This window comes from Mesoplodon mirus, assembly GCF_964341445.2.
Source record: "Mesoplodon mirus genome assembly, chromosome: 14".
NCBI lineage: Eukaryota > Metazoa > Chordata > Mammalia > Artiodactyla > Ziphiidae > Mesoplodon > Mesoplodon mirus.
Window position 1 is genome coordinate 55,813,885 of NC_138990.1, and position 22,727 is coordinate 55,836,611.

The following is a 22,727-nucleotide window of genomic DNA, read 5'->3' on the forward strand; positions in this document are numbered from 1 at the left end:
TCATTCCTCTCCAGATACCAGTAGCTTCGCTATTCCTCAGATATATTAAGTATGCTCCTGCCTCTGGGCTTTTGAATTGACTGTTCCCTGTGACTTCACACATTCTTTTCCTAGATACTTGCATGTCTCATTCCTGCACCTCCTTCAAGTCTTTACTCATATGCCCCCTTCTCCATGAGGCTGACTCTCACCATCCTGGTTAGGTTTCACTTCCCCTGCCCCTACATTCCCAGTCACCTTGTCCTGCCTGCTTTTTTGTTCATAGCAGTTACAACATTCTAACATATATCTATTTGTTCTTATTACTTATTGTCTACATTTCCTCACTAGATTATTAATCCCACGATATGGATTTTTGTCTGTTTTGTTCATCACTATATTCCTAACATCAAAACTGTACCTGAAACAATAAATATTTGAATAGTCAGATGGGCCCTTAACAAATGCTTATAACTAAGGTCACTCAAAACCAATTTAAGTGTAAACATCAAAGGAAGCTATATGGTAAAGAATCAAATCATGGGAACTTCAGGATGAACCATCAACCTCTTAAAAGATATCTAAAAGCAGGCAAACTCTGAAAACATATCCCTCATGACTTTAGTTACTATTAAGCACTCACTCTGTGAAAGGCATTGGGTTTTATACGTATTACCTTTAAACCTCACAACAGTCCCAAAGAGTAGATCTATTGACCTCAAATATTGATGAAGAAACACAGACTCAGATTATTTAAATAACTTCTCCAAAGTCACACATCTAGTAAGTCATGGAACCAGAATGTGAACACAGAAATTTGATTCCAAAGCACCTGCTTGTTGTACTCCACCACCACAATTTTTCCTTTTCTAGATGAGTCATGAAGGTAGAGAAACCAGCTTCTAAAAATGGGCTGTAGTTTTCTTCTTGCCTCCAATAAGAATCAAGAGCCCTAAAATAGAATGGCTATAAACTGTTTTGGAATTGTACTCTATCAAAGCCCTCCTTGCTACATGCATCTATCTGCAAAAAGGTAGGCTCTGCTGGTGGCTGAACCCTAGAGTCTTAAGTGCCCTGAATCTGTGATGAGCTAGTGACTAAAATAAGTAAAAAAACAAACCACCTGGTTAAAATTGAAAAGAAGTGATGTTTTAAGAGCAAATTTGGAATCAGGTCTGACTGATCAATACTGTTATTTTCCTATAGCTTTTAAATTGATTATCTAGAATATACTCAATAATACATACTTGGATTTCACAGTGGCCTACCAATGGAATTTGTACAAACTGATGATTTTGTGTCTTTAAACCAGGGGTGAAAAAAAAACAACAATGAATTTTGACTATTCCTGAAAGCAGTCCTCCAAATACCAGCAATCAAAGTTGAGTCAGTGGTCTCAATCACTGACTGTCACATGATGTTGGCTAAGTCATGTTACTTACTTCAATTTTAAAATAAAGGTATTAGATCTCTTAAGGATTCATCAGTTTTCACGTTCTGTAGTTCACCATGAATGACCTCGTATTTGCATAATTCTTTACAGCGTACAACTGTAAGCTGTATCTTTTTATGCCAAGCCTAGAAAGAACTGCTGAATGTCAGGCTGCCATGTTCCAGCAGGTCTCAGCAAAACCTGCCTGTCAAGGAACTGTGGTATCTTAAAACTTCTTTTATGAAATACAAATGCCTCAGCCCTCCCCTGCAGCTTCATCCAGGTGACACCCAAGGTCACTAAAGTACTAATTTTCATCCCAAGGGCCTCCCACTCACTACAATCATAGAGCTTGATACAGAAGGAAGTATTCAACTTCTTTTATAATACTGTGATACAGGAAAAAGCACCTCCAAAGCAAGACCATGATTAAGAGCAAACTATTTCTACGGAAAGTATGAGCTAAAATGAGAATCACTAATGACATTAAAATATTGCCTCCTAAGATAAATACATGCAAAAATAATACACTTGTGGGCTATGTAAGGCATTTTTTTTTTATTATTTTTCGGTTTATCTTAGTAATGCCAGAAAAATAACAGCCGTTATTTTCACTTTAAATGCAAACCAAATACTGCTGCACACAGAGTACAAAGATTACCTACGAACATGGTTAGGTACAAAGGCCATATTAGATGTATAGACCAAACTTTGTTTTTACATCAGAGTAAGACTGACAGAGCAATTTTTTGGACAATTATTTTAGCAAATAACCGTGCTACTAAACAAAGGCAAATACACGTATATATACATAAAGACGTTTCAACTGAAGTTATTCGTGTCACTTTGACAAACAAAGGCTTCTTCTCTGGTGGGTTTCACCAGATATTTGCACCCCAAAGTCCCCTGCCCTGATCCCGCCCCCAAATGCTGACTTGATCTGAAGAAAAAAATCAGAGATGTTCTTAATTAAAGGCACATTTGGCAGCTACGGAAAGTGGCATGCATCTGGCACAGGTGCACTCTCCCTATAAAGCCACACCACATGTGACTTCCATCCACTATGCATCTTGTTTCTTTGAGTGGTAGTCCAATGTGATCCACCTTTAGCTAACTTGCTTTATAATTTTGCAGCAATTGGCTACTTAATGCACTATTTTCATTAAAGGCAAAAGGGAAATTTGCTCACAGTTGACAGAAAATGCACTTTATGGTGTCAAAAATGGAAAATAAGGCATGAAATTTACAAAACAAGTTACAAGTGCTTTTGTTTAGATTTATCATAGACTTCATGCTTTTCTTAACTAGCGCTCAAAATATTTCATTGGCTCATGTATAAGGAATTTTGAAATGATTTTAAAAGTAATGAGATGTTTCAAAAGAAAAATACTGAATAAATAAACTAAGTCATCACTTTCCCTTATAAATAATTTTACTGCATAATTCTTTCAGACAAACTGGTATTAACCCTGTGATGCTTATTTTACTGGTAAAGATTTATGTGCAACACAATAGGACCTACACTTGTACAGTCATACAATAGAGGTTAAAAGAATAAGTGAACCTACCTATAGCAGCAGAATACCGAGAAATAAATGGTTAATTTTTTCTTTCTGAATCTGGAGGGAAAAAAAAAGGTTTTCCTCAATATGTATAACACTAATAAATTGAGACACCTCCCCCCATTTCCATTATCTATTTTGCTGAGCCACTTAAAACTCTGAATTTAAGCTGTCATGAAAAGACAAATGATGAGGTACATGACTAATGTGAGCTAAATTTGAGAATTAAGACAAGATTGTGATCATAGATACCAACTAATTTTTGGTTTGCTTAATTTTTGATGTACGAAAAAACACATTAAGGAATTTAGAACCATAATATAGCCTCCAACTGAAATAGTACTGGTTCACTACACTGTTCTGTTAATTTGAGTATAATTAGCATGGCATGCTCCTTGCTAAATTCAGATACATTAAAACATTCTTGAGTTGTTAGAGCACAGTAACCTACTAAACACATAATTTGATACCCAACAACCTTTAATTAAGCAAACTTTTGATGTTTGCACATTTCCTGATAATTTGTAGTCTTAAAACACATTTGGAGATCTAGAAAGAGTAATTAATCTGTCTTTCAATAAATTTAGAAACATATACTTATCTTTTCCTGTTTTTAAAAGTACTTAGATGTGAAAAGACTCCCTTTCTATTATATTGGTTATCAGCCCATTTAGCTAAATTCAACCTTGAAATATTTTCTTCATTTTGTGATCCAAAGATAATGAAACATCTAAGAGCACTTTCATTTCTAAAAGAAACGTTCCATATTTTGGAACGTGATTTAGGAAAAGTCACGCTGCATTGACTGTCTTGTAATGTCCTGAATTCAAAAGCAGAATTTTGTGGTGATGCATTTGTCTTCTCAGCCACTTCCTGTCCCTGGAAATTTTAGTTACTACAAAGAGTAAGTTTGCCAGCTAGTTAATGTTTCACATGTGAAGAAGGCAAGGATACAGTTTTCTCAACTCCATTTAAGGGCATCCAACTGGAATTTTTCTAATCAGTTACCACTGCAGAAAATATTTTTACCCAAATTTTACACTTCAGAATAAAAATATCCTCTATCCACAATGCATGTAAAGCTGATGCACAGTGAAGCGGTCGCCTAGAACCACGAGGGTAGAAGAATGCTTCCCTTTGGGAGAAGTAATGATTAGAACTTCAAATCTGAGTTTTTTTTCTTTATACAATCAGGCAGGTTGAAAAGAGGTCATTACCTTGTTGAAGGCTAACACACTGGCCAGAGATACTGAATGGGCTCCAATGGGACTTTTCTCAGGTTCTCATTTGGAGTGGGGGTGGGGTAATTAAAAAGAGAAGTGCGCGTAAGACATATAAAGGGAAATCCTAGGGACGATGTGGCTGGTCTAATAAAAAGTCATGGAAATTCTGGAATGTGTATTATGATTAATTGTAGCAGCACTAGTAAGTAGGCTTAGATAAATACTTGTTGAATGAATGGTCTTATGGACACTTTGCATACAAGAGGAGACTTGAAATTAATTTTGGGGGAGACTTTTAAAAGGAGACATTTTACAAAGAGAAAAGTGGCTACCATAATAGGAATGGTACAAATATTAGAAAAAAAATGACTCAACTCTAACAAATAAATAAAGTATATGACAGGATGGACTGCTAAATGATGATGCAACTAACACTCTGGTCTTAAAGGACTATATATTGTACTACTGTGATGTACATTAAATGCTCTAATAAATATCACAGAAAATTATTAAAGTACTAGGTTTCCACCATGATGCAGCACTTCTAAAAATGCCTCTAATGGCATGGTTAACAGAATTGCTGAAATGTTGCTTCATTATTCAGAGGACACATGCATATACTGATGAACTGATGACTCTAAGGATGGAATACTGCACACTTCACAGATACTATAGTGGAGATTAATAACACTTTTTCTCTTCAACAAGTTGCATGCATTTCAATCACAGTATTTGTTAGACTCAGAAGATCAGTACATAGGCTTCATGAATAATCCATATTATGATATTAATGATGTAGGTAGATGTTCTATTACGAATAGTTCCGAAAGAGCAAAGACCTCAAGCAAGGTAGAATGTTTAATATCAACTTTAACAGACTGTATACATGTTACCTAGGAAATTAAAAACCTTACAAAGCTCTGCTTAAAAGATACCCATCCTATTCTAACCAAATATTTTCCTACATGCCAAACTGCAACTTTAGATCATTCTTTAAGATGAATACATACATCCAGAACTAGAAACCAAGGCGTACCACAATACGTGCTTTTATGCTTAGTGTTTGTGTGTTTCAACTGAAAGAAATAAGAATCAACCACTTTCTCATATAATAATTTAATATATGCCAGCCAAACAAAGTATTTGTATCTTTATTCAATTAAATTAAAACAGACCTGCCAGGTATATTATATAACATTCACTATATACACATGATTTAGGCAATGCAAGGTAATTCTAGATATGCTGATCACTCAACTATTAGTAAAACATGAACGGTGTCAGCGATGCCCAGCAAGTACTCCTTTCACACTGGGTGACTGCGTTTCCATAGTATGGTTAGAGGGACAGCTACAAGCCATGACATGGATTACCAGTAAACTTTTGTGGGAAAATGACAATCTAGCATAGATTAACAGTCTCCTAAACGTAAATCATATACTTGACAGTTACATTGTTTTAAAAGTTCTTCTGTCATTGTTAATGACACAAAACTTCTCTTGTTTGAAGGCAACACCACCACATTTTGTTTGTGTAGGGAGGCTGGGTAGGGGAATGCTCTTAAAATCAGTATAATTATTCTTAAAAAAAAAAAAAAAAAGTACCTCTTTGGTGAAGCCTCGGTACCCATTCAATTCACTGTAATAATCTGTAAACAGGACTGTAGTACAGTGCTGGGCCTTGATTCCAACAAGGTCAGGTACCACAGCCTTTCCTCACAGTCCTCTGAATGATTTTTAAGAAAATATTCTAAAGTAGGACAAACAAAAGCAAAGGAGAACAAAGGAGGATTTGAAGATCCCTGTTTAAGATTTCTTTTTAAAAAGTGCATAATATTCTGAATTACAAAAACTGTCATCATGTGGGCCTGCTGGACACTAGACTGTGTTTTTCATCCCTTTAATGATAAAGATCACTTCACAAAAAGAGGACTCCTGCCTACTGGCTGGAAAAAGTTCCCTTTACTTGATTTTCAGGTGCAATCAGTTGTCCACTTCCTCTAGATCAGTCTTTCCATATTCTAAATGAACACCATTTTCACTTTATAATTACATCTAGGTTAAAATTCATTGTCTTATACTGCATCTTGAAGTAGAGTCGTTAGTGTTTGGAGTTCTCGTTTTAACTCCTCAGTGCTGGCACGTTCAGTGCATCCATTGCCAGCAATGGATTTGGGGCCAGGAAAATGTACATCCTGGAATAGAGGAACTCAGGAAGAATGGGCATTCTCCAACAGTGGTGGTCCATCTCTGTGCATGGATGGGTGTGTATGCTCCCTTTTGTAAGTTTTTGGAGGGAGTTTAGGGATATGTTGAGAAGTGCTTTGTCGTGGAGGAACAGGCGGCCCAGCAATGGAATGAAGGTCCACTTCTTGTGTCAATGGTGGTGATGGCAGATGCCTCCTTGTGCCGTGAGGAGAAGGTGTTTGAGGAGGAGGTGGTGTAAAGGGGGAAGGGCTGTTTGGGAAGAAGGCATTACTATGGTCACTTTTTTTGCCCAAAGGGGGAGGTTGGAGATGTAGTGGTGAGCTTGAGAAAACATCAGGTGTCCTCACGGGTTCTCGTGGAGGTAATAAGGGAGGGCTTTCAGGAGGATCTGATATAGAGGTCCGGTCTGATACTGAATATCGTGGTGAATAGGCTTTTGATGTGGGTTGCCTAGGAGGAATTGCTGGGGGGCTGTCCAAATGCTTAGACATGATCTAACATAAATGGGGAAAAAAAGACATTTATTAATAATTTAATTTATGTAGCACCATGAATATATTAAGAATTAAGCCACGGTTTTCAAATATGCTATTGGAAGAACCCTAGATGTGGATCAGGTCGTTTTGCCATGTTTTAAATTGGAGGTTACGGCAGTTCATTCATTAAAAAAATTATTTTTCCCTCAGTGTTAAGTTTTTATTTTTCTCAAAATTTTGTTATTTGCTACTGCTTATCTATTAATGAATCTAATATAAGATCATTTCCATTTAACACAAATTACCTGTCAACTTTACAATTCTAAACTTACTATATTAACATTTCATGATATTCTGCAAAGAGTGTCCTGACTTGCCCAGATGCTCTGCTCTTGGACACTTTGAGAACACTGAGTCATGTTAACAACTGGCAAAGAAAGAAATTCAAAGAGGTAGAAAAAAGAGCTATTATGAGCCTTTAAGGTCTCTTCTGACCCAGAATTTTCATGAAAACCCCACTTAAAAGCATGTCACATTCACCTATTAAGGGCTCAGATAGGTAATATTTAGCACTAAGATACCATTTCATTTAAAATATGCTTTCATATCGAGCTTCAGACCTCTTTCCTTCTCTCTCTTGTATCTTTTAAAGAACTGCTTGAGACTGCATTACTCTTACATTACAGGTTAAACTTTTTTCTTGACAGTACCCATAATTTAGATTTACAAGGGTTTTGAAAACCTACCAAAAAACTGCTTTCAGAAGAAAGGAAATAAACATTACTGCATCGTAAATCCATACTTAATCCTTGTTTAAACTCTATTAAGCCCAAATACTCTGAGTATTAATTCAGCTAGAACTAAACCAAGACACAAGCAATTGATTATAATGTAACTGTAATGATTCCAGTTTCCAGATAACAAGGTTTTCTACTTTACCTTAGATGGCGAAGATTCCGCTGGGGCAGATTCTGGTCGTCTTCGTGGAGGAACAGGAGGGGGGACAGGCACTTCCTCAGTGCTCTTGGTTAAACTTATAGATGATACTGAAGCAGATCCTGTAGGATGTTAGATTTTTTGAAAAGTTCACAGGAATTTTATTTCATCTATCAATCCTGAAAAAACTTGGAAACTGCTTATATTTATTAAAAGAAATGTACAGAAGTATCAAAAGCAGTTCAATAAATCAACAACCAATAGTATTTCCTTTACTAAAACAAACTGCTATAAAAGCATGCAGAAATTTCTTAGCAGAATTTTCAGAAAAAAAGCTGCCTAAGATATTCTGTTATTATGTTTCTTGAACAAAATAACCTTCCCACTGTTAATCTATTACTGGAATTTTTTATTTGGATCTGAGTCTCAGATTTCTGGGAGAGACAGCAAACTATTAAAAACCTTTGGAATGGTAATTTCTGTTAAGCTTTTTTGATGGGCTCATTTTTTCCTCTGACTTTATTAGTACAGAATTTTCTTGCCTTCACTGGATAGTCCTTGGGATAGTTTCTGATCTTAACCACTCTCTCCAATGTCTCTCCCAGCAATCCCCTCAAAGGATGCCAGGGAGAGAATCTAGTGTCTGGGGGAGAGGTCTCTCCGCAGTATACTTAGATATTGTTCTCCTTGGCAGGGAAGCAAAGTCAGGTTCATCATACTCTAATCCAAAAATTTTCATTGTGATGGAGGTATTTAAGATGACTGAGACAGTGCTGATAATAAAAACAGAAATTACACTAAAATCTGGTGAACCTGATTTAGGAGTAAGTTGATAAACTGGCACCAAAAAGGTAAGTAAAGCCTCTAACTGTAACATATCTTACAGACATTTATAATGACAAGGACTTAATATAGGCATATAAATAATTACACTTTGAAAAACAATTATGTAAGTTGTTAACTAGTTTATCAGCACAATGAAAAAGATATGAAAAAACACTTAAATGGTCGTTCAAAATTATATTTGGCAGATTCTTCTTCTCCTTTAAACATTGACAGTTTTTATTTTGCCAATTAAATGTTATAACAATATAGAACTTAAAAAGAGTACTTTGTGTATTGATACTATTTAAATGAACATTTTGATCACCTACCTTTCTTCTTAAGAGATTATGTAAGTTAATTTAGCTTATAAGAATATTTTCCATTGTACACATTCTGAAATCATTTGTATGAAGAATAACAAAAAATAATCTATTAGCTTAAAATTTATGGAATAGTTTGGTGAATTGTTAGTTTACTTTAAAATTAAAAGCAAATACCTACATTGGAACTTTATTTTGCTTATAAGTGATGAATATTTAGATTATATAATACAGATAGGTACAATGATAAGATAGCTGTTCTAAAGTCAAATAATAGTCATTTGCCTACAATCTGTGCTGTTCCCAGGCTAAGTGACTTAGACACTGCACGTAGCTGCCAACATTCTCATATGCGCATGCATGCTCTTGCTTTTTTTTTTTTTAAAGTTGAGCATTAAAATATGTTTAGAACTCCAGAGTTGGAAATGAGAAATGGTTAAATGTGGAAGCCACCCATATAATAATGTTCTTTCAAAAGAGAAAAAAGATTTTACAAAAAGCATGAAAAATATGTAAGTTTAAGCAAATCATTTATGATCAAAAGATAGCACAAGTGAAGGCCTCACTTCTAAGATGCTGCAAAGCAAGGTACCAATACTGCCAGACCCAAGAAGAGTTTTAGCAGGAAAGGTTACATTTGGTTTCATCTTTAAAGCCAAAGCGAAAATTATGAGTCTTAAACCAAATATACTAACTTGGGCCATGGGGCAGTGTAACCTGGATAAAGACGGTATCGCTGCCTGTGAAAGGAAACAAGAAAAAGTATATATTTTTTCTTTCACTGATATATTCAAACTCATCTGTAAAAATTTATTTATGATAGAAATGTTATTTTTGTCATTCTAGTTTTAAAGAATGGTAGAACAGTTTAGCAAAAGCTCATTACTACTTACTTTTGAGAAAGATAAAGAATTAAATTGCATTAATATCATTGGGAATTTTCAAGATTCCTTTTAGATTCACTACTTGATGCCATAATAATTAAATGAAAAGCATTCATGAGAAAACTATATACAATATCCTGTATATTAGAGGAAGACTTTCAGAAAATGTATAAACCTAATGTGAGCAAAGAATTCAGCTGGACCTATAGAAATATGTCATTTACTAAGGATTATTTTGAAAAACCAAACTTGTGAAAATAAGTAGTAAATAATAAATTTATGTTATAAAAAGTGAAACATAAAAGGAAATTTCTTACTATTATAATTATTATAAAGTTTTGGAAATGTTCTTGGGGCGTATGTTCATCACAAAATAACTACAGCTTTGGATATTACAAACAAGCTTGAAAGTGATATGGCTTTTTTCCTTCTATATTTTTAAACACTTAAAAAAATCATTAAGCAGTTTTGGTGCTTAGACACATTTTATATAGGAAACTCTGATAATTTTTGAATGTCTAATTTCAGCAACACTAGCCCCAAGAGCATTAAAGTAGAAAAACTGAGACAAAGGCTAGAAGATCTATACTGCTTCTAAATCAATATAGGTGTTTAGGTTACACTGCCTCATACTACCAACATACTGAACAGATAATATCCAAGAGACTAAAGCAATACCTATAGCACTAGACTGAGCTGATTTTTAAAAATTCAGGTTTCTCTCATGTTTGCACAATAGGCAATCACTCAAGTAATTAGGGCTGTTGTTTTTCTAGCTTCTTTGCTCAGAATGAGGATAATTTTACGTCCCAGGTTCAGTGGGCGGAATTATTAATTTGATTGCTTATACAGACAGATACAGTGTTCTTATTTCCCAGACAGCTCCAATTTCAAATAATCTATCCTATTACCTCCTTTCCATATGTACTGATATTCTTTTGGAGGCTCTGGTTACCAAGGGTAGCAATCCAGCTAATTCTAATAAGTTAGCTCTCAAAAGATTAAAATTCATTTTTATACTTTGATATTAAATAATGCTGCTGTGTCAAAGATTCTGTTTACTAAAAATTAGATTCTCTTCACTAACATAACAGGGGTTAAAGGGAGTTATCTGCTCTAGTGTTTACTACTTATGTATTTTCCAGTTTTCTTGGAAAGGAAATAAATATGCCTTCTGGAGATAGGCCTCAAGAACATGGTCGTATACTTAGTACAATACAGGAATAAAATCAAAAGACAAAGCTCATGACAGTTACCAACTGCAGGCTTTTAGAAAGAATGATTACACCTATGCATACACACTTGTGCACGCAGATGTAGACTTGGCTTTGATCATATTTATATATAGCACAGGCTTAGATTCATGTGTAAACTTGGGGCACTTTTCTGATTTGTCACTTCAAACTAATTGCTTGGTCTTATTGCCTGGAAAATGCTATTTTAAAACTCTCAGAATTAAACATTATATATATCAAGAAATATATACTAGGAATTGTCAGCTAGGTACTGAACAAATTTATTGATAATGACTTAGGAGTGAAACCCAATTAATCAAAAAGTAGTATCAATTTGTTAAATACAAATCCCAGACAGATCAGTGTTCTCCATCGTGGCTGCACATTAGACCCTGCTAGGGAGCTTTTAAAAAAATACTGATGCCCACGTGCCAATGCCAGTCTTAACTCAAGCGTGGGCTGGACATATAGGTATTTTTTAAAGCTCCCCAGGGGATTGTAATGTCCAACCAGGGTTGAAGCCACTATTGAAGATAATCTCCAATTTATAATTGAGTCTTTCTTGGAATAGGAATAAGCATTTTCCTATAGAAAAAAATTATATAAATCACGAATAACTTCTTAAACTCACAATAGCCTGTTAAATGCAAGTGTATGAAATCAGAAACTAATCACTAATAATAATCTTCTATGAGGAAAAGCCTTGCATTCCAGCTTCAAATGCTTGGAATACATTTTTTCTTGTTAAAGCTTTCCCTACTAAGGGATGGGGCTAAAGCTCATCTGCAGCACACAGACCAGCCAGACCTATGGCTTCCTTTTATGACCAGGCAACCTTCAAACAGGAAGGTACCAAGAGCACTTCATCCTCCTCCCTCCATGCTATAGCCACAGATGCAAAGCTGGGTGGTCTCTCCCCTTCTCCCGGCCACTGTCATCATCACCTCAGAGGTGGACCTGGTCAGGGTAAGGTGTGGAGCAGGGTTCTGAATGTGAGGATGTATGTAGCAGCAGTAGGTAGGTGGCCAGTTTCCTTCCCTCTCTGTCTTCACCACAAAGCTTTCCGTGACCATTCTTGTCCCCTCTGTGGTCATCTTTGTGTAAACTTCTACAGCATTAATGTCTTTGCCACTCACTTAGCATTTTGCTAATAAATTAGCACTTATACATCTTCTCTGGTTAAGCCTGCAATCTTACTGAGAGATGAAAAAAATCATAGTACAAATAGAATCAAGCACTTAACAATGGTTAAGCATTTAACTATGATTTTCTTTGTACTATGATTATTTTTTTAACATCTCAGTAAGATTGCAAGCCCTTACAGAGAAGGTATGTCACTGCTTAGCAAGAAATGAGATATGCAACAGATACTGGCTGAAAAAATTAATCTTTGTTTTTAAAGTAAGTTATTTTTGGAAAAAAAACTGTAAGAAGCAAAAAAAGAACTATTATAACTGATCAAAAATTCTAGTCAAACTCTGCCTTTTGAAAAACGTAAGCAATGAAACTTTTTGCCTCATTGTATGGAGTGGAATATGTTTAGATGACTTAAGAATGTAGGTATAGCAGCTCTTTCCTGCCAGGCCCTGAGGGAAGCAAGGAAGTAGGTATTCACTCTAGTGGCAACACAGTGAGTACCAGGTTGGACGTGCTGGTGATCCACCGGCCCCCACCCCCCGCAATAACACTAGCACATCTGTCAAGCAGAGTGGGGTCAAAAGCAGATGAGGACCTTTAATATATACAGGCCACTAATGAACTTTAAGTAAGGGACTAACTGAGCATACAGATGGTTTTATATTATACTGGCTTACTTAATTTCAAAATCAGTTATTTTCAATTTTTACTAAGAACAAAGGGAGTAGTAATAGGGGTTTTCTTTTTCACAAAGGAAGAGAAATTGAAAAAATCTTCAGGGCTAAGATTACAAAGCCTAAGGTTTCTCCACTTGTCTAGCTATTTTTAGTTAATATTCTTCCACTGTCACATATGACAAAGCACTGATCCAGAGCACTGCATTCCAAAATGATTCCCTTTTCCCTGTTTGACTAATAATTTAAAGATTTAGCACTAGTAGGGAATGTAGTAGGCTTATCTCCTGTTTTTCTACATCTTCCATTTTTAGCTACTTAAACTAAGAGAAATAGAATTTGCAATTAATGGCCTTCATGTGATTTCAATAATTCACTCATGGGAATCTTTATAATATAGATCACAGCCAACTGCTCTTGGAAAAACACCCCTCAAACAGTTAAATGGGTCACAATAAACAAGGATTTTAAGTCAGGTATACTGTGAAAAGTGCTGCTTTTATTTTATTACTTAATTTAGGAGGTTGGCAAATTGGGGAAAATAAATGGGAATTTTTTTAACCTGGTGTTTATTTGAACTTATAAAAAATATCTGATAGCCTACTATGTGCATAACATGACTTCATAATCCTCAGTAGCCAAACAAGGCCAAGGTGTGGTAATTCTTAAAACAAATACACTTTAGGTGGTAAAAAGATAAGACAAACTGCTGGGTAACTACAAATACATATACAACACGGGAATAAATAAACAGGATTGTGGACCAAATCTCAAAATAATATACGTCCAAAGAATAATTTTTTTTAAGTTAGATTCTCTGAGTTGGAAGAAATCTTAAAAATCTAGTTTAATCCCCAGAAGGCACAGAAAAAGTATTTTACTGAAAATCAGAAAGCTCACTAGCAGACTGGGATGACAAACCAGGACCCCTAAGTCCTACGTCAGTGCTCCTCAACCTCCTACCGAATAATAACGTCATGCTGCCTCTCACTATTAGATTCTATCACATCAACTATTAGGGCAGAACTTGAACTGTACACTGAGCTAGGACAGCCAATGGGAAGAGCATGTGGAAATGGTTGTGAGAGGGTGAAAGCCGACTGAATTCAAACTCTGATTTGATAATGAACAGATGAAAAAAGGTTGTGGGTTCTTAGTAGAGATTTAAAGCTCCACATGAAATTGATTAAAAAATTAACGGAAGCATGGTGCTCTAGCTATAAAAGGTAGCCTCTTCAAAGGGATAGGGCTGGGCTGTACAGTTTGGCACCCATTAGCCACATGTGGTTATTAAGCATTTGAATGTGGCTAGTCCAAACTGAGAGGTGCTGTAAGTGTAAGACGCATACTGCATTTTGAAGATTCAGAACCAAAAAAGAGATTGTAAAACGTCTCAGTAAATTTTTACACTGGTTTCATATTGAAATGACAACGTTCTGCATATGCTGGGTTAAATAAAATATATTACTAAAATTAATTTCACCTAATTCTTTTTGCTTTTTTTTAAATGTGGCTAAAGATCATTTAAAGTTACACACGTGGTTCACATTATATTTCTGTTGGACAGCACTGATTTAGAACTAGGAAAGGGATGAGCAACAGTATGCAGTCTGTGAGATTTGTATGGCTGGGCTTGAAAGCATAGGAAGGAGTGTATTAGCCGGCGCTATACACCACCTGCTGGGTGGTGTAGACTGAAAAAGTGTTAAGTAGGAATTTGAATTCGATACATTGCAAAATTAGAAACTACAGAGTTTGGTTGGAAAGGAACCAGGTACTGAGCAGTATTCAAATATAATTTTGGAGGCAGCATTTAAAGTATCAGATTGACATTCCATGCAGATTTTAGGAGTTATCTTTGTTTCCTCCGGAAGTTAGAGATGCATTTTAAATTCACCAATTGAAAACAAATGCTCAAATGAGATTTCAATTACCAATTTCATCACCAGGCCTATCTGTAAAGTATAATACATTTAAAGAGGGTTGTTCTAACAGATAAACTGCTGGAGTTTAGAATTTATTTTATATTTCTATAATAACAGCTTTTGAAATGGTATTTGATTTACCTACAAATTTACAAAATATATATATATATACAGATTCCTTTTTACCTCTAGCACATATAATACTAACCATTACTTAAAGCACTTAAAACTTGAGCACCTACTTGAGTGAAAAGGGCTTGAATGATCAGAATCAAATACGCTGCAAACATCTGTGGTACTAGAAGCACCAGAAGCAGGAGGAGGTGTTAACGGTGTTCTTGGAGAATTTGGTGCAGATGCTGTACTTTCTGTTTCACTTTCAGGGATCCTACTATAACTAATTTTCCTTGGCTCTTGCTGCAGAGGTGTGGGATGTCTCATAGTACCTGGTCTTGGGTTTGATGGACGAACACCAGGAGATTTTAGGGGATAGCTATATTTTTTTGGCTGTAGACATATCAAAAGAAACACAACACTTACAACACCATAATGGAAAAGAAGGTTCTTCTATAAATGCTTGGTAAAATTCGATTAGTATCTAGGAAAACCACAAAGCACTAATAAAGAAGTTACATAATGATTCAAATCAAGGTGTCCAAGTTGAAGAGTTAACACCCCATTTCCATAAAGCCTTGGCTATCTAAATTATTAGGGAATTAATTTCTTTAAATAACTGAGCCTTAGTCCTATAAATACCAGAGTATTTGTTATTTTAGTATTTTTGATGGAAATCTTTCTAAGATATGGTGTATATTTCTCTGGCTTTTTAGACTATGCTGAACTAATTCAACCTTGGTAGAAAAGCCAGGATCATTGTTATGAACTATGATAGCCTACTATGCTGTAATACAGTGGTGCCATCAGGATCATTTGAGCTACTTACAAATGCATTAAACTGCTTGAGTTTTCATCAGTTTATGTTAGTTTTATGGTGTTTTTTTTCTTACATAGTGATCATTTCTCAATGATATCAGTGTGTCTCATTGGAGCAGACTATATAGCTATTTCCAATTTGCTGTTTTTAATTCATCTTTTAATTTTAATTTTTTTTTTTTTTTTTTTTTTTTGCGGTACGCGGGCCTCTCACTGTTGTGGCCCCTCCTGTTGCGGAGCATAGGCTCCGGAAGCACAGACTCAGCGTCCATGGCTCACGGGCCCAGCCGCTCCGCGGCACGTGGGATCTTCCCGGACCGGGGCACGAACCCGCGTCCCCTGCATCGGCAGGCAGACTCTCAACCACTGCGCCACCAGGGAAGCCCTTAATTCATCTTTTAAAAAACTGTTTTAGGGCTTCCCTGGTGGCGCAGTGGTTGAGAGTCCGCCTGCCGATGCAGGGGACGCGGGTTCGTGCCCCGGTCCGGGAGGATCCCACGTGCCGCGGAACGGCTGGGCCCGTGAGCCATGGCCGCTGAGCCTGCGCGTCCGGAGCCTGTGCTCCACAACGGGAGAGGCCACAACAGTGAGAGGCCCGTGTACCACCAAAAAAAAAAAAAAAAAAAAAAAAAAAAACTGTTTTAGGCCTTGAGAAATTTTCTTGTGATGTAATTTCATAAGCTTTGGTTCACAGACATTATGAGATTTATCTTGGTTACTTAGAAGCCATTTATGTTTACTTCTTGATTCTTGACTTTCTTATGAATAAGAGGGATTATATTCAGAACAGTGAGATGATGATACTGTACATAAACTTGGCCAGGCAGTTACTAGTAATAAGAAAGAATGGAAACTTTATTTCACCCCCAGAAAAGTATCTTTAGCCAAGCCTGTTATTTTTATGGCTAATGATTCATGGTTAAAAGTTCTCATAAGTCATTATTTTTTTTAAAAAGTACTTATATAAGTACATATATTTATTATAAGTGAATTAGTATAAATTATCAAATTTCCTGCCCTTAACATAAATACTGAATAACATTTTTTGTTAAGTTGGCCATATTTGCTCAACTTCTTCATCTATCATATTAGGATTTATTCACATTAATATTAGTGCCCATTTACCTGGAACTAAGTGGAATAATCCTGAGCATATTTATTAAGCATTTATTCACTATTTTTATCCATTACATGTGCACGTCATCTCTAAATGCCTTTATAGAAAACTATAAACCACCAGATATAGATGACAACTGTAAAAAATATATAAATGTAAAAGAAATATAAATGTATGAATGCTTACAAATCTTGGGAGAGGCTTAGGGTTTCGTGGTTCTATTTCTAGGGATTTGTTGAAAAGATAATCTGTAAATTCTTTTTCCATACTATTTCCCATTGGATTCAAGTTTTCAAAGAACCTCTAAAATAGATGCCAAGAAAAACAATTATTAATATTAAATAATTTAAATTCAGTTTAAAGCTCGTGAAAATAATTTAAGAAAACATTTAACGTAAGAAAATTGGAATTATTTAAGTTTTATTTTCCTTTTTCTCCGAAATAAACCTGCCTCTTATCAGGTGGTTTTAAACTTAATCAGAAATATGTGTCCTCAAATAATTCAACTTACTTTGATATCTGATTCTACTCGTAAACAATAAGGCTGATTTTGGTACTGCTGGATCTCGCCTGTTATTTCTGCTACTTTCCTCCTTTTGCTAAAGTTTATAAGCTCTTTTCCATGCCTTTTTAGGACCTCAGGGTTGCCTTCTTCTGTTTTCAAGATATTAGTTAGATAAATTCCTAGAAGAGATAATAAATTATTTCAAGGATAAAAATGGAAAAGGCTAGTTTTTTTCTTTCTCAGTAATTATAGGCATATTACACTGTACCATCTCAACCATCATAACCAAAGAATTAAGGCACAAATTTCCATTCTATGAAAAACAACAAGCTAAGTAAATATCAAGAGAAAGATTTTTATAAGTATCAAATTCTTCTGTGACTTAAGTTCTATAAATACCCAGGAAAAAGGGAGACCAAGTTTAACAAAATTAATAGATTTTCAGGAGCAATAACCAATTTTCCACCCCCACACCCATGTTATTTAACATAAGTCATGGTTTTGTTAAAGGAACTTTAAGAATAACCCATCACTATTAACACATATTTTCGGCAAAACAGGATAATGTCAAATTTAGAGGATCCTATTTTCTGCTTACTCAGCTCTTGAGGCCCCCAAGAGGTTGTTAGGCTTTGTAATTCAGAGGTAGTACTGTTTGGATAGGCTGACTCATGAAAATGTGGGCGGATGTGCAAGCCTATCAAACACAGGTCTGCATATGATTTATGTATATTCTGGTCTTCAGTACTTCTAGAATTGTCAACCTGGTAAGGGAGCTCCTGTTTCCCCATCAGTGCAGTCTGTGCACTGGATGAGGAGGAGAATGAACAAAATAGCAGGCATTTTAGTTCCTTTCTGTTCTAGCATAAAGGTTCTGGAGCCAGCTCTGCTGCTTTCTCCTCTTGTGATCTTGTGCACGTTGCTTAGCCTTGGTTTGCTCATCTCTAAAATGAGGACAGCAGGGTTGCTGTGAGAAATAAGTGAGTAACTTTATGTACCGGCTTAGAATAGGGCCTGACAAAAGCAGATGCTTAATTAGCTGTGGTTGGGATTGTTGAGACTGTTGTTGCTATTCTTGCCCTATCCTATTTCTGCCTTTTCCCCTGAAGTACTGACTATGATGCTTTGGGAAAAAAAAAAGTGTGAATATCTGAGTTCATTCGCTCAGTACACATTTGCTGAGTCTCTGCTGTACGCCAAGCACTGCATTAGGGACCGCAGATACAAAGATGAACAAGACAAACAGTTCCTGACTTCAAGGAGTTCAGAGTGTTGAATGTGGGCTACTACAGTACCATTTGGTAAGTGCTATATTAATTAGTACTAATGCATAAGATGCTATGAGAGCACAAACAAGACGTGCCTAACTCTGCCTTGAGCTGTTGGGAGTAGCAGAAGCATCACAGATTAAAATATGCTTAAAGTAAATCTCAAAAAATGAATAGAAGCTTAATAAGCAGAATAAGATAGAAGGGCATTCTAAGCAAAGCAGCCACGTGTTTGAAGGCACTGGTTTTTGTGAAGCTTGGAGGCATACTCAGAAATGGCTAGACTTTAGGGGTTTGGTCTGTGGGGTGGAGGAAGAGTGGCAGGAAATGAGGATAGGCAGAGGCAAGGAATCAGTAGTTCTAATCCCTTCTCCATCACTGCAGGTTAGCCACTGGATGAGGAGAGGGATGGACAAAGCAACAGGCACTTTACTTCTAATCATAGATTAGTGGTTCTAAATGGTTTTGTGGTAGAGGCAAACGTTTGGATTTTTTTCTGGCTGCACTGCACTGCTTGTGGGATTTCAGTTCCCCGACCAGGGATCGAACCCAGGCCCTCGGCGGTGAGAGCGCCGAGTCCCAACCACTGGACCGCCAGGGAATTCCCGAGGCAAATTTTTAAATACGAGAATATCTGGCTACATTCTTGGCAAGATTAAATAACTCAAAATCAATAGTGAACGGTTAGCAATAATGAAACACGATAGACATCAACGCCTGTTTGGTTCTAGAAAGCATCCAGTTATTCAGTGTATTAGTTACTTGGCTATTTCTCAGCACCTAGGCTACTCTTGATTATATATCCATAAGACAAATTGACCATGTGTTCTAGTAAGCACAGGCTCTTTTATTTTCCACATCTGCCTGTCACTGGCTTTTTTACTTGCAGTCGGTTATATTCTCCTCTACACTAAGTTGCATGATCCACTTAGCTCAATGTTCAGTCTGACAAACGTCCGTGACAGTACACATATTTAATGGGAGCCAAAATTAACTTTCCATATTGGCCACAAATTGATGGCCCAACTATGAAGAGTCTGTGGGTAGTAGCACCCGTACAGGGTCACAAAGAGCCTTTTTAAAAGAGCTTAGCTTTTATCCAAGTAGGTAATTAGGAGACTATCAGCATCTTTACATTCTAGAATGATTATTCTGGTTGTACTGTGAGGCTAGATGGGTTAGAAGGAGTTAAGACTGGAAGCAGGAAGCTCAGATAAGAGTAAACGTCATCTTGGTGAGATGATGAGGGCTACCTTAGGGCCCACAGGGATAGAGTGGAGTGCATAAATATCTAAGAGGTGAATGCCACAAGAACTGATTAAGTGGTTTGGGCAGAGGGTAGGCAGAGTGGGAAGGAAGACTCTCACCTTTGTGCTTGAGGGACTGACTGGGTGGTGGTGTAATGACTGACCTGGGGAACATGGGGATAATAAATTGTGGGATATTGTAGGTGTTAAAAGTATACTTGAAAGAAGTTGTGAAAATGCTTACAAGTAGCATTTTGGGAGAGTTCAGGATAAAATTTGGAATTATTTTATGACAAATTAAAGGCTAGTTGAAAGGAGAACAAATAATTAAAGAGGTGGTGTTCAAACTTTGTTGATCATAAACTACATCAGTAAAAAAATGTTTAAGCATGCACTCTCTCTCTCTGTGTATATGTATAATAAAAAGTGTAGTGCAAATATGTACATAGACGTGAATATTATAAACTGTTAAAGCTTAATTTTTTTAAAAAAGATCATTTTACATACCCTGCTCTAGGGACAGCTGTTCTAGGGAGAGGAAAAGCGGAGCATTATGACAAATGATGAAGAGGGGTGAGGTTTTACCTCTTTGCTGACACCCTTCCCAAGCTTTTCGGGAAAAAGTGGCTGCTCAGGGTTCACAGAGCACTCTGTTCATACTTTGATTTACACGTTTCTACAATACAGTGTTACATTTACTACACAGCACTATAATTTATTTTTCATAGGATAATTTATTTTATCATAGGATAAGACTATGTTTTACTTGTCTCTCTATTCTCAACACCTAGCCCTGGGCCTGGCACATACAGGCATTCAACAGGTATTTCTGAATGAATAAAAGCAGCACACTATTTCAGAATAGAAAAGAAAGCATTTGCAGACTAGACCAGGATACAAGAGGCACACAGTCAATTCTAAAATGGCAGGAAAGCAAGAGTGGAGATGAAACAAACTGACAAGAAACAGAAGGAGGACACAAGATTAGAGCAGTGTGAAAGGAAAAGAGCAAAGCTGATGTTACAGGCTTGGAGTTTTGTGCAGAGAGGTGAGACTTGGTTGAGGTAGAAATCTACATCCTTTTACCTGAGAGGAAATGTTAGTTTGCCTATACATGTTAATTCTAGTAGTAGAATTGTAGTGTATGGAGAAAAATTGGGAAATAGACCAGTAGCCTGGCGAAGGCTTAGAAGGAGAAATTGCCTGACTTTTATTATTCTGTAAATAGTGCAGTGCCAGCAAAAAATCTGAGTAAGAATTCTGCTAAGATGATAGAGAAAGTAAGTGTCAGATACTACCCCTGAGCCTCCTATAGAGGGGGAAAAAAAATCCAGTATCCAGACTTAAGGATAAGAATCTAGAAGAAGTTTCTACAATTGACCATATAAATGAAATGGAACTAAGCAGCAGCAATAATATCTACCTATTGGGTCAGAACCATGAAAGGCTACCTGGCTAACCTTTAGCTTGGAAATAGCAAAAATCTCCTAGAGCAGCAGAACTGACCAGGGACTTAATAATCAGGAAGATAAGCAGAAATGGGTAGGAAGGCTGGCAGGCAGGCTGTCTGCACCTATCAAACCACCTACATGTTTGCAATCACTCACTAAATCATACGGCTCACTTTAAAACAATGGAATACTACTCTAAATACAGGTCTGAAATTTCCTTTTTCACTTAACAACATGTTAACGAAAATCAATTACATTAGTTCATAAAGATCTGAAAGAGAATACAGTTCGTTTGTATGAACAAATGCCCACCAATCAGGTGATATAATGGAGTAGCAAGGGCCAAACATGAGTCCAGTGAACAGGCCCTGTGGTTTCATTTCACCTCTGTGTAACAGGGGCCATAGGATATCATGAGTAGCATGACTATAAGTTCAGTGACTGTATTGAGTGACTATGATATTTCACTTTTCTCTAAGCACCTGACATAGCCCCTGATACTCAGTGGTACTTAAGAAATATTTGTTGACAGGTTGAATGAAATGAACATCAGACTGAGGTCCTTCCCAGGCTCCCTTGTATCAACTGGCACCATAGTTACCACACTTAAAAGTAAATGCATAGACTTCAATGTTTTATCAGAAAGAGAAAATAAATGAACTCAACAGTTTTATCAAGAATTTAGGGGGAAAAATCCTCAGAAAACGGAATAAATTAACAATGATAAAAAGTAATACATGACATAAAAACTATAAAATCAGAGAGAATAACTGTTTCAACTTTTATTGTTTGGAAGAAAAATGCAGTAAAACAAACAAGTAAAAATAGAAACAGAAAAACATATTGCAAATAAGAGCAATTTTAAAAGTAGCATTTTTATAGACTGAATGCTAGTACTTTTAAAATACTGAAACGAGACAACTGTGTAGCAAACAAAACTGAAATAGAAAAAAAATTAAGGAAGAAATGAAAATGTTATTATAGAATTACATACTACAAAAGATTCTAGGCCCAGATGGTTTTTCTGTTGGAATATTTCAAAGTTTAAAGGCTAGATCATTTCATGATATTCTGGAATAGAATAAGATGGAAAGCTCTTAACTCATGTTACAAAGCAAATATAACCATAATAACAAAAGCTGATAAATATAGGACAAGAAAACCACAAACCAATCTCATTTATAAAGATGGATGCAAAAATCCTGAATAAAATGATAATGAGTAGAATTCATTTGTATATTTAAAAGATTAATCAACCATGAATATAAAAGGCTTAATGTTGGTTAACAGAAAGGTTCAGTATTAGGAAACATATAATTTTAATTTGCTAAATAAGAAAAATCATTTTGCTCTCACTAAGACAGCAAACTATAAAGGTAAATGTATACTGC

General features: G+C 36.1%; 1 protein-coding gene across 2 annotated transcripts in view; it reads right to left on the minus strand.

Moving 5' to 3' along the window:
• Nucleotides 1-5,781: 5,781 nt before the first annotated feature.
• Nucleotides 5,782-22,727, minus strand: part of SOS1 (SOS Ras/Rac guanine nucleotide exchange factor 1) — a 140,632-nt gene continuing 123,686 nt past the window's right edge. Inside the window, exons 18-23 of one of the 2 annotated variants that reach the window (XM_082642696.1) lie at nucleotides 17,377-17,549; nucleotides 17,052-17,168; nucleotides 15,058-15,322; nucleotides 9,656-9,700; nucleotides 7,819-7,937; nucleotides 5,782-6,897 (exon numbers count right to left, since the gene is read on the minus strand). In XM_082642696.1, coding sequence (XP_082498822.1) covers nucleotides 6,406-6,897; nucleotides 7,819-7,937; nucleotides 9,656-9,700; nucleotides 15,058-15,322; nucleotides 17,052-17,168; nucleotides 17,377-17,549 — 1,211 coding nt within the window. In that variant the 3' untranslated portion in view covers nucleotides 5,782-6,405. The remainder of the gene's footprint in view (nucleotides 6,898-7,818; nucleotides 7,938-9,655; nucleotides 9,701-15,057; nucleotides 15,323-17,051; nucleotides 17,169-17,376; nucleotides 17,550-22,727) is intronic. The other variant, XM_082642697.1, reaches the window with a different exon arrangement.